The 13,870-nt window shown below is 32.4% G+C and overlaps 1 protein-coding gene across 1 annotated transcript in view; it reads right to left on the reverse strand.

Moving 5' to 3' along the window:
* LOC150104848 (scavenger receptor class B member 1-like) overlaps positions 1-10,120 on the reverse strand; it is an 88,883-nt gene extending 78,763 nt beyond the window's left edge. Inside the window, exon 1 of the mRNA XM_090396008.1 lies at positions 9,762-10,120. Within this exon, the coding sequence (XP_090252134.1) occupies positions 9,762-9,881 (120 nt within the window). The 5' untranslated portion in view covers positions 9,882-10,120. The remainder of the gene's footprint in view (positions 1-9,761) is intronic.
* Positions 10,121-13,870: the final 3,750 nt, after the last annotated feature.

Consider the following 13,870-nt stretch of genomic DNA (forward strand, 5'->3'; position numbering starts at 1 on the left):
ATTCTTCATTGTTTACATTTCATTTCGTGTCTGTCTTATTACGCCGATAGGTGGCGCTTTAAACATTCTTTCGAACTAATATCCACTAGAAAGAACAGTTGTGTTTACCGTCCTTTTTAGTTGTTTTTTTTTTCACTGATTTATTCAGTAAAAAATCACATTCTTGTTTCAAAACAAACTGAATAAGTTCGAAGGTCAACAATTTTATTGTTGGTGCATCTGAAAGTTTTGAGAACATGGACCTGCACTCGATAAGAAGTTTTGGTGATGCGATGGTATCAACCTCGTTAACAGCCACTTTAGATCACTGAGTAACTTATATGTCAATACATTTTCTATCCTCGTGATATTCTGTTTAATGATTTTTCGGTCTATTTAATGATCGTTCCAGCCAAAAAGAAATCTTGTTCTTAAATTTAAAACGTGACTTTGGGCTAGAAACTTGCAATAACCAATTGAAAACATATTTTAAAAAGCAGTGATGTTAAACTAAAAATTGACTTGTTGAATGTAATAAGCCTAACTCGAAAGCAACCCACAAATAGAGAATGCCTGTTACACAGGCTGTACTTGCTAGTCGGGTCTCTTCGAGACACTGCCAAAATGTTATGTATATGAGTTCTTTTTTTGCGAAGAATTTAAAATCGTGATTATTTATACTTAGTGAAGGAGGTCTGTATTCGTATACGTTCTGATTCTTTCTTAATAGAACAACCTGATAATCTTTGTCCCAATAAATTCGTTCTCTTAAACAAGGAATCCAAAACCATCTTCGGAGCCAAAATTTGGCATTCAAATTAACCCATAAGCATTATATTCTTAGATGATTTCCTTTTATAATTACATTAATATTAATATTAATATCAACCATGTTTGTCTATCGTACTCACTATGGAAAATCCAACTGATATTTAGCTTCAATGAATATAGTTTTTCTCCTTTTTATTCTCGTTAGCTTCCAATACGCCTTCGGAATACCGACATCATATATCATATATCATATATCATATCAGTCAATATGCATTGCCAACGAAACAAAAAAAAATTAATTTCTATTATATAGAAAATTGAATAAAAATAAATTGGTATATTAACAAATTATTACTATATCTATTTTAATGATCTAATTTATTTTAAAAAATTCGATAAAAAGTTTTAATTATTTAAAATAATAATTTTTTTTAAAAAAAAGTACGATAAATTAATACATGAAGAATTTATTATGAAGATATTCAATTATGCCCATAAGTCACGTGTATTACCTTATCCTTTCCTGTTAAACATTTTATCAGATCTATTTTATACGCTTTTTTCCCCTCTAGTTACATATGTTTCAGCACTGATAGTGACACTATCGGTGAAATGAATCTTATAAAATATATCTGATTCCCCCGGAAATGGAACTTTTCGAACATTTTAAGTCACTCTAGCGAAACTAAATCGCACTAACCCACTGACATACTTGACGTGTTGTTAAATAACTTCCTTCTGATAAGTGAAACCGAACGTGGGTTTTAACGCAAATATTTCAAACGTGCAGCAAACGGGGACCACTGAAGTTTCGGGTAAATGTAGGCCCGTTTCTACATTTTGCGGGGCCCTGTGCGAAATGGAAAAGCGGGGCACCTGAAAGTTAGTAACATTTATGGAAATTTTAAATAGAAGAATATCTTGTTAATTAATTAACTAAATCAAATATGAAAAATATTTATGCACATAAATAAACAAGTGTGCTCTTTAGCATCCATTTAAGTAAAGGGGAAAAATTAGTTAAAAAATAAATGTGTTTGTATGTACATGATATATTATTTTATTATGTAAGCACACATTATCACATAAATACGCCAGAACAATGATTTATTTAATAATATAAATAATAATATAAAAATATGAAAAAAATATCCATTTTTACTATAAAGAATGAAATATATGTATAACAACTTATAAGATTTAAAAGACATCTTAATATATTAAATTTTATTTAACCTAATGCGCTTATCAATAAAATCATTTATAACGCAATCAAAATTCAATTTTTTTGCAATTTCATGCTCTATAGCTATTATTACCAGGGACGACAAACGTTCTTGAGACACAGAAGATAGCAAATAGGTTTTTATTAATTTTAATTTGGAAAATGACCTTTCTGCTGATGCGACCGTAACTGGACTGGTCAATAATATTTTAAATGTCGTAGTAATATTTGGATAAATATCCGACAAATTATTTGCAATTATGAATTTTAAAATATTAATGGGTGCATCTTCTGGAACAATATTTCTAAAAATAATTAATTCATTCTAAAATTCAGATTCATCAATATCTGTATTTAATTTTTGATAAACAGCTGTTTGCAGCAAAATTTTAATTCATTTTCTGTCATTTTCTTATTAATTTCATATCATAAAGAAATCCAAATGATTTTTCGTGAATTTCATACAATTCAAATCTTTTTTGACAGATTGCAGAGCAGTATCTAAAATTACAAAAAAAGAAATTTATCCTAAAATTATCTTTATAACCTATGCGTGATTAATCAGTCGTTTCATAATCAATAAATACTTTTCTTTCACGTACTCGAATTTCTTCAAATTTAATTTCTGTTTCTAATAGATTTGAGAGTTCTTTAGCAATCTCAAAACAGCTATCAAATCCTGATATTCTCTGCTCTTCAAAGTACTGCACTAACTCTTTAATATGCTTAGTTGCTACGTCTAGGGGAATTTTTGCATTTTGTAATACTTTACTTACTAAATTAACTTTTGACAAAAGCTCATACCAAATTACAAGGCTTAGTATAAACCCAAATGAATCTATTTGTTCATATATTGAAACCACTTCTACTTTGATAGTATTATCTGATGCAGTTTTAAATAATTCTTTTAGTGCATTTAAAAATTCTGGAATTTGAAAACGTACAGCTCTAACTGATTCTATTCTACATCCTTCTTGTATCACATAACGGTCTTGGAGTTAATTGTTTAACAAATTTCTTTAATATGTCCCAATGTGAAGTTGAGGCAGCAAATGATGTTTATATTTTTTGTATCAAATTAAAAAAATTTATTGTTATAATTGATGATTTTGCGACATCCCTAAAATCAAATTTAAATTATGACAGGCGCAAGGAGTATAAAATGCCTTTTCGTTTTCATTTAAAATGTAAGCACGGACTCCCTTATATACTCTTTTCATATTCGCTCCGTTATCATACCCTTGCCCTCTACAATCTGACAATTTAAGATTTAATTTATTCAAAAGTGATTTTATATTTTCAGATATACCTTGACCAGTATTGTCATTAGTTGTTAAAAACGTCAAAAGGTGTTCACTAATTTCAATATCTGCTTCAAATATATGTAAAAATCTAAAAATTACTGTAATTTGGTCCTAATGACTAACATCAGGAGTACAATCGAGAATTATTGAATGGTACTTTGCCTGTCGTATCATAGTTACAATATTTTGGTTCCCATATCAACAATTAATTCATTTTGCACAATGGGTGATAGATAAATTTTGTTTCTTACCTATAATTTTTTTTCCAAACATTGCATCGAATGATCTTTTAAAAGTGGATCAAATTCTGCAATTAATTCTATGATTCCAAAAAAATTACCATTATGGGCTGTGTGCAAAGTATCAAAATTACCTCTAAAAGCTAAATTATGTTCGGATAAATAAAGAATTGCTCCTACTATTCGTCTTAAAACATTTCTTAACCGTTTTGCTTCAAATTTGGTGACATTTTGCTTTGCCTGATCAATTATATTGTGATTTTTTAAATTACATTCCATCTGTGCCCATGAATACATGCATTTCATGTGCACTGGATTTCGTTCGTGCGACTTTAATCTTTCACTTACATGTCGCCAGTCAGAAAAGTCATTATTAGATAAAAAATTATCATCAGAAGAAAATAATTTGCAACAAAAACAAAAAATAGAGTTGCAAGAGTTTGAATATACAAGCCATCTTCTGTTTTGCTTCTCTCCATTTGCAGTTGTCCTAACATAGTGAGCTGTGGAAAAACACCTCTTGTTGTCATCTTTTGGAAAATCATTTTCAGTCGGAGGAGACGGTGGACCACGTTGTATAATTTGTGTTAGTGTTTTGTTGTTCAAAAATTTGAGCCATGTTGCTGGATCATCAATAGTAAATAGCTCCCCTTCCTCTGGTGTCTCAGCTTTAGGATCTTCAATACTCATTGTTTGATCAAACGCGTCTTGTTCTCCGCTTCCTTTGAGTATTTCTGAACTCTGATTATTAATTAATGTTGAAGCCGAAGAACTGTTTGTAGTTATTTCAGAACTTCCGTTATCAACTGATATATCTGAACAAATATGAGTTCAACTTCATAAATTTAAACAGTTCCTCAGCCGCTTCTTTTTCTTGTTTTTCGCTTTCGTTTTTCATGCCCACTTGGGTATTTTCTTCCATAATAATCTCTCTCACAACTAGTCATACTATAGAATTAAATACGATAGATTTAATTATAAAATAAGTTAATAAATTAAAACAAAATTACTTACTTGATAAATAAAATATATCTAAAATAGATAATATTAGAAAATAAATAAAGCTAATATAGATTGAAAACTGCTATTGAAGAAAATTCTGATGTCGAATAACCTAAAACCAGTTTACAAAATATATTTTTTAAGATGTTTTGCAAGTAATGTCACATAAAAAAATTGCCATGACAGCACGTGTATATACTTACTTGTTCATAAAATCATAAACTAATAAAAACTCCTTAAAATTATTAAAAACACCTGTTTTAAAATGCACTTTTCCTTATTTAACACTATGTTGTATGATATTGTTATATATCCTAGAGTAATTTCAAATACTACCGCTCTAGCGCTACGATTCTTATTTCGCTTACTGTAACAACAATAGTTGGTTGTAAAATTATATACATATATTTTTCTATATAATAAAATTAATTTATATAATAATTACAATATTAATTTATATAATAATTACAATATTAATTTATATAATAATTACAATATTAATTTATATAATAATTAAAAAAATAATTGATTTTCTTTTTTCAATTTTTTGCGCTTTGCGGGGCCCTGTGCCACCGCACAGTTTGCACACCCATGAATACGGCCCTGGGAAAATGCACTTGATCAGCGTGCGATTTCGAAATTCAAAAAAGACTGGTGATGGTGTAGGACTCTCGAAGCCTGAACCATTGAATTAAAAGCTAATCAACCATAACAAAGGCATTATTTTCAGTTTTAACCATCATTATTTCACAAAATAATTATAATAATCAAAAATTACTAATCATTACTTAGCAAATTGGTAGCATACTTTTCTACTGACGACTATTGAGAGATGGTATTTGCTACAACGATAGTTTTTGATTCTTTTATAACAATTTTATGATTTTCAATTTTCCTAACCAAACGAAGTTCTGAGGTCGTAAAACATGGTGGAGATCAAGCTGATATTTAGAGTTTAATAATGCTTAAATGAAATAATAAAAGAAGCTAAAGTTACGACTAAAATAAAATGGACAAATTAAAAGAATAGAAATATTTAAATGTTGTATTTAAATATTTCCATTTTTAAATAAAAATTTAAAAACAGAAAAATATAGAGGGTTTTTTTCCGAAAAGAATCTTTCACCCAGGGAGGGTAATGGATGGCAATGCTGCAACCAATGAAGTTTGAACTGAGGCTCGGCTATTGCTGTTACCCTCCTGCCATGATCAGAGCTTATAGCGCTATATTACCCCATCCATACATTTTCTTCTACAGATAACGGGGAATATGAAAAGCATTCTTGCTTCACCAATCTAGCCAAAAAAAAAAAAAAAATTATATCATCCCCTGTGTGGTGGCCGGGATATGAATAGCCCCACTGTAGCCCATGCATGTCGTACGAGGCAACTAAAATGAGTACCTAGGGAGGGTAACGGATGCTGTAGCCAATGAAGTTTTAATTGAGGCTCGGCTATTGCTGTTACCCTTCTGCCATGATCAGAGCTTATAGCTCGCTATATTACCCCATGCATACATTTTCTTCTACAGATAACGGGGAATATGAAAAGTTTGCTTCACCCATCTAGCCAAAAATATATATATATAATAAATATTAATATCATATTTTATATAAACACCAAGTTTGTTTTATTTTTCTCTCAGCTTATTCTTTTCCTCAGCAGGCCCATTTCCTCTTGGGAGAGTGTTTATACACTTATGTAAATGAATGTGAAAGACAATCACAAACATCCATGCCTACGGCAGGATTCGAAGCTGCAGCCTTTAGGCTGGAGAGCGGATACACTAATCACTCGGGAAACCTGACCGACCTGTTTTATTTTAGAAAATATAAAATATATAACATGAATAATTATAATTATGATTGATAATAAGTAGATAGACATAATACAGTATATAACAATGCACTTTAATTGGAATGAAATCCAAAACTGTCGTTCGGTCTTTTCTTTCACAAAATATCTTTCATATTTGCCTGCTGGCCCGTTTGGTCAAGTGGTTAGCGTACCCGCTCTCCAGCCAAGACGCTGTGGGTTCGAATCCAACCAGGGTCATAGATGTTTGTGCTACTAACTGTTTGTGAAAGGAGATCTGCAATCCTACATCTTCTTCTAACATCCCAAAATTCGTGATAAAAAATATCTTCTCTGAAGTTAAGAGTAGCTTTCAAATCTGCTTACTATTAACGTTTCACTTCCTCAGATGCTACTAACTCTCTCTCTTTATTCATTCCTGCTATTTTTCTTTTGGAAAAATACATCGTTTTGCGTGTACAATGATTACAAGTCAACTATTCGAGTCAAACAATGTCAAAAAGTTTCTTATTTCTTCCTAACTTCAACCCATCCACCCTAATTATATTACTATAAAGTTTGTAGTTTCGTTTTCGATTGCTACATAAAAAACTCACTAGTTATACAAATTTATAGCATGTTGAATTAGCAGACCTAGATACCACGTTGTAGGGGAGTTGAAAATATCTATATTGTTATCCGAAAGTTTGCAAGATTTAAGAAAGTATGTTATAATTTTATGAGTAGGTTAGATATAAATTCTACACATAATATAAAAAATTTTATCATAACTTCCTAGAATATATAATTTGCTTGAAATAAATTAATACACCATTTTTATTATATATAAAATTAAACAAGGGTTGAATATCGTAGTTTGTTATTATTAATTTAAAAAATAAATAAAAAAAAAAAGGTGGATGATTGTGTCAAACCAAAAAACCATGAGCTAACCACGCCAAAGTGGAATGAAACATATTATCTGTGAGTGCCGCTGAGGTGGTTATTATTTTGAATTATAAGACATGACAGTCTATTTAAATAAGTGATATCTGAAAACATATGTATTTAGACAACAGACGTAATTACAAATGGCGCCAGGAGGTGGTCGTAACGCCCGAGCCAGAGGGGTCCTTCTGTCTTGTTCCTAATGCCGTGTGTGTGTGTGTGTGTGTGTGTGTGTGTGTGTGTGTGTGTGTGTGTGTGTGTGTGTGTGTGTGTGTGTGTGTGTGTGTGTGTGTGTGTGTGTGTGTGTGTGTGTGTGTGTGCCCCCGCCCGCCCGCCCGCAAAGAAGGCAGAAGTGAATTATTTCAGTCTGCACCTGAGCCCTAGCGAACCCTTAAATATGCATATTTAAAAGAAAAAAAAAAAAAAAAAAACTTACAGCTGTATAAACGATCCCAAATTTTCTCCGTCCTTATCTTCGTTTATATCACGTGATACAACACTAAAAGACCAGCGACAAAAATTGTCCATTTCTTATAATGCATGCAAGGATTTAAAACGTACTGGTTGAAGTTTCTTTTAGTTGGCAAACATCTGCAAGAAGAACGCTCTCGCACTACACAATCAAAGCAAACGACACAACCAATAAAAGAAGCCAGTCTCGCACGTCAGAAAAGGTTAAAGAAAACTTTTTCTGTTCTTTCTAAGTACAGATTAGAAAGGAGTAAACAGTTCATACGTTTCGAAGAGAGCTTAATCCGATTTCGAATTACTCTTTCAATAATTCAATTAGAAAGTAAGAAAGAACAAGATGCAAGTAACCTTACAAAGACGCTACTTGGGAAGGTAGTACCAAACAGACTTGGTTGCCTCAATGGAGAAATTAAATTTAAGGCTAAAACGAAGACAAACTTCGAATTTGACAGTGAAAACTAAAATACAAATAAAGCCTGTTATGTGAGGAATGTTTAAACAGCTTAGTATATTAAAAATATATATTGAAAAGTTATCTCAATATCATAAGAAATAAAATGATCCATGAACACTTAATTTCGAATAATTAATTAGTTTAAATCTCATGCTAAGCTAATATTAGCATTTTAATTTTAATTATGACCTACTGAAAACGATCTGTGGTTTATGACCCTGTCTTTTCATTCAATGCTTTGGTTGAATTATGCGATCAGTGATTTCAAAAGAACTAGCCTGAAAAATCAATAAATTGTGCTTCGAAAAATATGTTAGGAAAACAGGTCGGAAACTCAAGGATCAAGTGTTGGTAAACATCTGATAAATTTTTCAAGTTAATCACGGAAGACGGCTTGTAGTAGAGCGCTGTACATCCATCTAAATTACAGAAATGTCGAGGATAAATTGTTCGTTTACAACATTAATCCCTGAAGCGATGGTTTATTAAGCGTTATGTGGCGTGTGTGTACCTATTATTATTAAAAGCTTTACTGGAAAACTGCAGTATAAGAAATGCATATGCATTGGCTAGGTCAAAGTAACTGATGTAGTTGGAGAACGAGAGTAACCATCAATTAAGCTCGTTAACATCAACCTTCTAGACAATTTAAATAAAACTTCTTGTTATTTTTTGTGTAGACAGTTGACAAACAGACTTTAATATTTTTAAATTACGTAAAATACTTTACATACACAGATCTCAATGTTTTGCATTTCCGCCTAATCTGAAATATACATAAATGATACTAATAACAACGAATAATGATTAATATTATTATTCGTTGAATTTAACTAATAAATATATAAAAAATCTATCCAATCTCAGCAGTTTTTTTTTTAAATACGATTTACGTAAAACAGTTGCATCTTAACAAAATATAACCAATGCTCGCAGTGAAATAGAACAGAAATTGACTGCAAAATCAGAAATATTTATTTCATTTATCAATTATTTATTATTTATTATATATTTATTATAATAAATATATAATATATCTATTATTTATTTATTATATATATTATTATTTTCATATATTTATATATATTATATTTTATTTGTAAATTATTACTGTTATGTTTTCTAGCGCAAAAAATAATAAAAATAAATTAATTGTTATTATTATTAATGTTGTGGTTGTTGTTGTTGGATATGTTATGTAGGATATTTTTAAATTCAATCGTTAAAATGTAATGTTCAAAAATATTTTTACTTGGGACATGCCTGGTGTTCTCCGTTTATAATATAATAGCTATAAAAACTTCACACTTGCTTCCTGAAGGATCGCGTTTCGGAAGCATGACAGGAAATAAAAAGGTAACTCCGGGCAAAGGTGGAACAAATTGCGCACAATATCAACATTTAAAATTTTAGTTTCTTAACAGGATTGCTTTTTCCTTGCTTGGGATTGGTTATTAATACACCTTGAATTTCCTTTGATTAAACATCAAAAGATAATTGCAATACTTAATTATATTAAACGATAAAAAAAATCCATTGGCGAACGTTGTAGTTAAGCAAAAAAATAACCTTACCTTTTCCATCTGCCATCGAAAAAGGAGCGGAAAACAGACGTAGGCTGCAAGTCCAACTACCGCTACGAAAAGTCCCGTGACCACCAAGATGCTGACTTTCGCTACAGGGGAGAGGCCCATGCTTAAACACCCAAAGCGGTGACCAACGATGCGGGACACGGAACGATGGCGGGTGTTATAAAAAGGAAGCCTCGAAGGCACGTGAAGGACGGAGGGAAAACATAATCGAAGAGTCCTAGCGTTTCACGGGAAACAGCGGTAAAAGCGTGGCCCATCAACGGAGACCATGATCTAGCAGATTCTCAGATAAGATGTACGGAATCATGGGTTATCCAGGTGGGTGGAGAAAGCTCTCGAGATGTTTCTGCTTTCCTCATGTCTTTTCCGCAGATCCTCGGAGTGCAAAGTGCGGGAGTGCTTCGGAAGTCGGACAAAGTCTTATCGGGGGGATGTCTTCGGTTTTTTTTCCGGTTCTGAGTGAGAGAGAGAGAGCGCGCGGTTAGCCGTCAGCGATATGATGTAGTATCACGTGGTTTGGGTCACGTGTCCGGATAATATTGGGGTTAAGTAGCTTATTGTCTACGTGGTTATGTAAACTGGTGAACAGGATGTGGAAACTCTCGTTTTAATGTGAAAATAGACATATACACACACCCTAGGGAAGAGAGGGGGGGGGATGTTTGTGCGCAGATTATTCGGGGAAAGGAAAAATAAAAAAAAAAACAACTTTTTCAGAAGAAACAAGAAAGTCGTTAAAAGAACTGTAGGCGGATGGATTCAGTTAATGGTTCAACATGATAAATGATAGACACGTTCGTTTGTTGTCGGTGTTTTTTTTTTTTATTTATTTTTTTTTTCTTTGCTACCTTACGCTAGCTGTTTGACTTTCGTGTTTTTGTTGACAGTTTTAGAAGACTAGGAAGAATGTCTTCAGCAGAGAAATAAAGAAGAAAATCAAGAAATAAATAAAAAACAAAAGAGAATTACTATCAGCTTAATAGAAAGACAACAATTGGATATCATTTTGTCTTAAGTGTGTTGTTTAAAAAAAAAAAAAAATTGCTACTAAAAGAAAGTAGAATATCAGAGGTTAGCAACTTGGGTCAAATGTCGTATACACACTTGATGGTGTACAGGAGAAGGAAACTGGAAAAACCGGGACATTTAAGAAATTATTTTGCAAGATGACGTTATTCTGTAAAGTGGGAAATGGATCAGTAGTTTAGCGTTTTCTACTAACTTGTGATATCCTCATAATTCTGCATATTAATATCTGTAACTCAAACTTGACTGTGTAATAACAGAGAACAATAATTTCAAGTTGCTAAAAGGAAACAAATAATATCATTTTATGCTGATTGGGTGGAAGAGAGGTGAACAAAAGATCTGCAAGAAACAATTGGCTCTCTCATTTCCTCTACCTATCAATTCAATATAAATATCAATATAAAGATCGTGTATGCATTGACTAAAGGGATTTCTATTACGATTCAGGTAACCTAGATGAACTGTTGAGGCTGGGAGAGAAAATCAACTTATTTAACAGAAAAGTTTATGTAATATTCGCACCCATGAGCCAAAACATTATGATCACTTACCTTATAGCATTGTGTCTCCTTTGGCGGAGGCGGAGATAACCGCCAAAGGAGACACAATGCCTCTATTGCTACGAAAGATGTCCAGGTATTTTGGAACAAACGTAATACCGTTTCGGGGGGGGGGGGAGATAGAGCGAGAACCGGCAGATGCTTTGTTCCGCATGATCCCGGTACAAATCAGAATTAGTTGACTATGGGAGTAAACAAAATGCTTGGTTGGCCGAAACCAGGCTGGGTGGTCACAATGTTTAAGCTCGTGAGTGTAGGTTTTTAGTTACGCATTTGACAGAAACTGATAATTAGAACCAAGTGTTACCAGGCAGAGTATATTTAAAATATTGATAAAGGAATGTTTTGCCTCAGCTGGCGATGTTTAGTTTCACCCAAGGAAATAGGCAGTAGCAACAAAGAGGTCAAAATAGATCACCCTCTTCGAGTTTTCTTTTTTTCTTTTCATGTAAATCCATCACAAAAGGTTGTAAACGTATCGTATATTTTAATTATCGTGAGAGACTTAAGGTTAGCATCAGTATTCCTTTTTTTTTTTTTTTTCGGCTGCTTTAGTCCTTCGCTGAGCGCAGTAGCGTTCTCATAAGGACATTAACAAACATCCATGCTCACAGTAGAATTCAAACCCACACTCTACTGGTTGGAAAGCGCACTTTCCACTGGACCAACCAGGCCAAACACGCTCAGTAATTCATGAATTTTTTCAATTCAAGGGAAACAGACAGAGACAAATCGGATGAATATAGAGAGTAAGAAATATTCATTTGGAACTACGAAATCGGTAGATCTAGCAAAACTTTCATAGACTGATATTCTTTAAGAGTTCAGATTGGTAATACGTAATCACCAATGTAATGCTTTCTAATCAACGAAAACAATCAGCATGCGTTAGGTTTTACTGCATTTGTGTATTCTTTAGTTGATGGCGAAGAAAATCGTCCCCAACCAACGGCATTTTCATCCAGATGATTGCTGTCTGGTTTGTTCCATGGTGTCTCTAAGCGTTTCAGACTTCGTATATTATTAAAACCTTTCTCAGAATTTCAGTCCTCTGATCATTTATGTACTTAACGACTTACAGTCGATGTTTTAGTAATAAATGACAATATATTCGACAACTCAATTCAGCCATATTGCATTCCACCGTAGAGCAGTAGAATTTTATTTCTGAAGCACACAAGGTTATTTTTAATCTTCACTAGCATGCCTCTGAAGCGAAAGTATTATGTATCTCATTTATAAATAAACTGACAGGGATCACAAACTGTCACGTGATCAAACTACCCAAATCCTCCTTCTCCATCTCGCCTACTACATTGCATAAATGCATTACGCACACAGGATGCACAACACTTTAACCACTTAACTTACTCAATCCTCCTGGTTCTTAATGGAGTATTGGACCCTCAATTACGGATTCTCATCTCACTTTTTTCTTCTCCGATGATGTTTTTCCTTCCACTTAAGGAAGAAAAAAACAATGACTTATGAAGAAGCAACTTCCTTAATAACTGGATCTTTTTCGTGTATTTCTTGAGCGATGTTTTCTTCTTTCAGGTTGATTCCCAACATTGTGCTGCTTTAGTAATGTCTGTATCTCATTATTTTCTTAGTGCACGACCTCTTCAAATCCATTTCCTTCTCTGATCCCGTCTTTATTTTGATCTTTTCCATACTACCTTCCGGAAAAGATCAAAACGTCCGTACGACTTTATTTATCTCTTCATATTTGTGTATTAGTTACCATAACTTTTTTTTCCACAGTTAGTTTTATATATTAACGCTATTTTGTGCACTTCTATTAAAATTCTCAAAATTATTTTAAAGATATGTCAGTGATATATTTTAAAGTGATTCATCCTATTCTTGTTATTCTTTCTATTTGATATTCTCCTTCTATCGATTATTCATTTTCATTTTCCTTTATTCTTATTATATGCTTTATCTTTGAAACTATTTCACCAGATTAAGTTTATATAATGATGAGTTAAAATGACGATGAAATAAAAGACCAACGATATTATTACCTATTTTTGAAATCGTAGGTCTTCTAACATTTAAAAACCTTTATCTTCTCTTCCAAACATTTCTAGCACCTATGACATGAAATTTTCCATCAGACTCTTATTGGTCTCTAATTTCTAGTGTTTGGGCCCCAATAATCAGACGTATTGGCCTCTAGAGCAGGATTTCTGGTTAACCAACTCTTAGCACATTCATAATACTAATACTAATGCACTTTTTGAAGCATTAGATTTTAGGGGATGAGATTCACATTACAATAAATAAATAAATAAACCGATAGTTCACTGCTCAATACTACTAGTAATTCAAATGAAAAGGCAGAAGTAGAGTAAAAAGGTCCACTGATAGAAAATAACACTTTAAACCCTCCTAATAAGCATTGTTATTTCTGGAGAAAAATTAACAATTTTGCTTGAATTTCTGTTCATATGTTGCAGTCAAGTGATAGTTGATAATGATATTTAGATTTTAAACGCT

This window comes from Typopeltis vanoorti, chromosome 7 (assembly GCF_054136105.1).
Source record: "Typopeltis vanoorti isolate ZY-2024b chromosome 7, IOZ_Tvanoo_1.0, whole genome shotgun sequence".
Taxonomy (NCBI): Eukaryota; Metazoa; Arthropoda; class Arachnida; order Uropygi; family Thelyphonidae; genus Typopeltis; species Typopeltis vanoorti.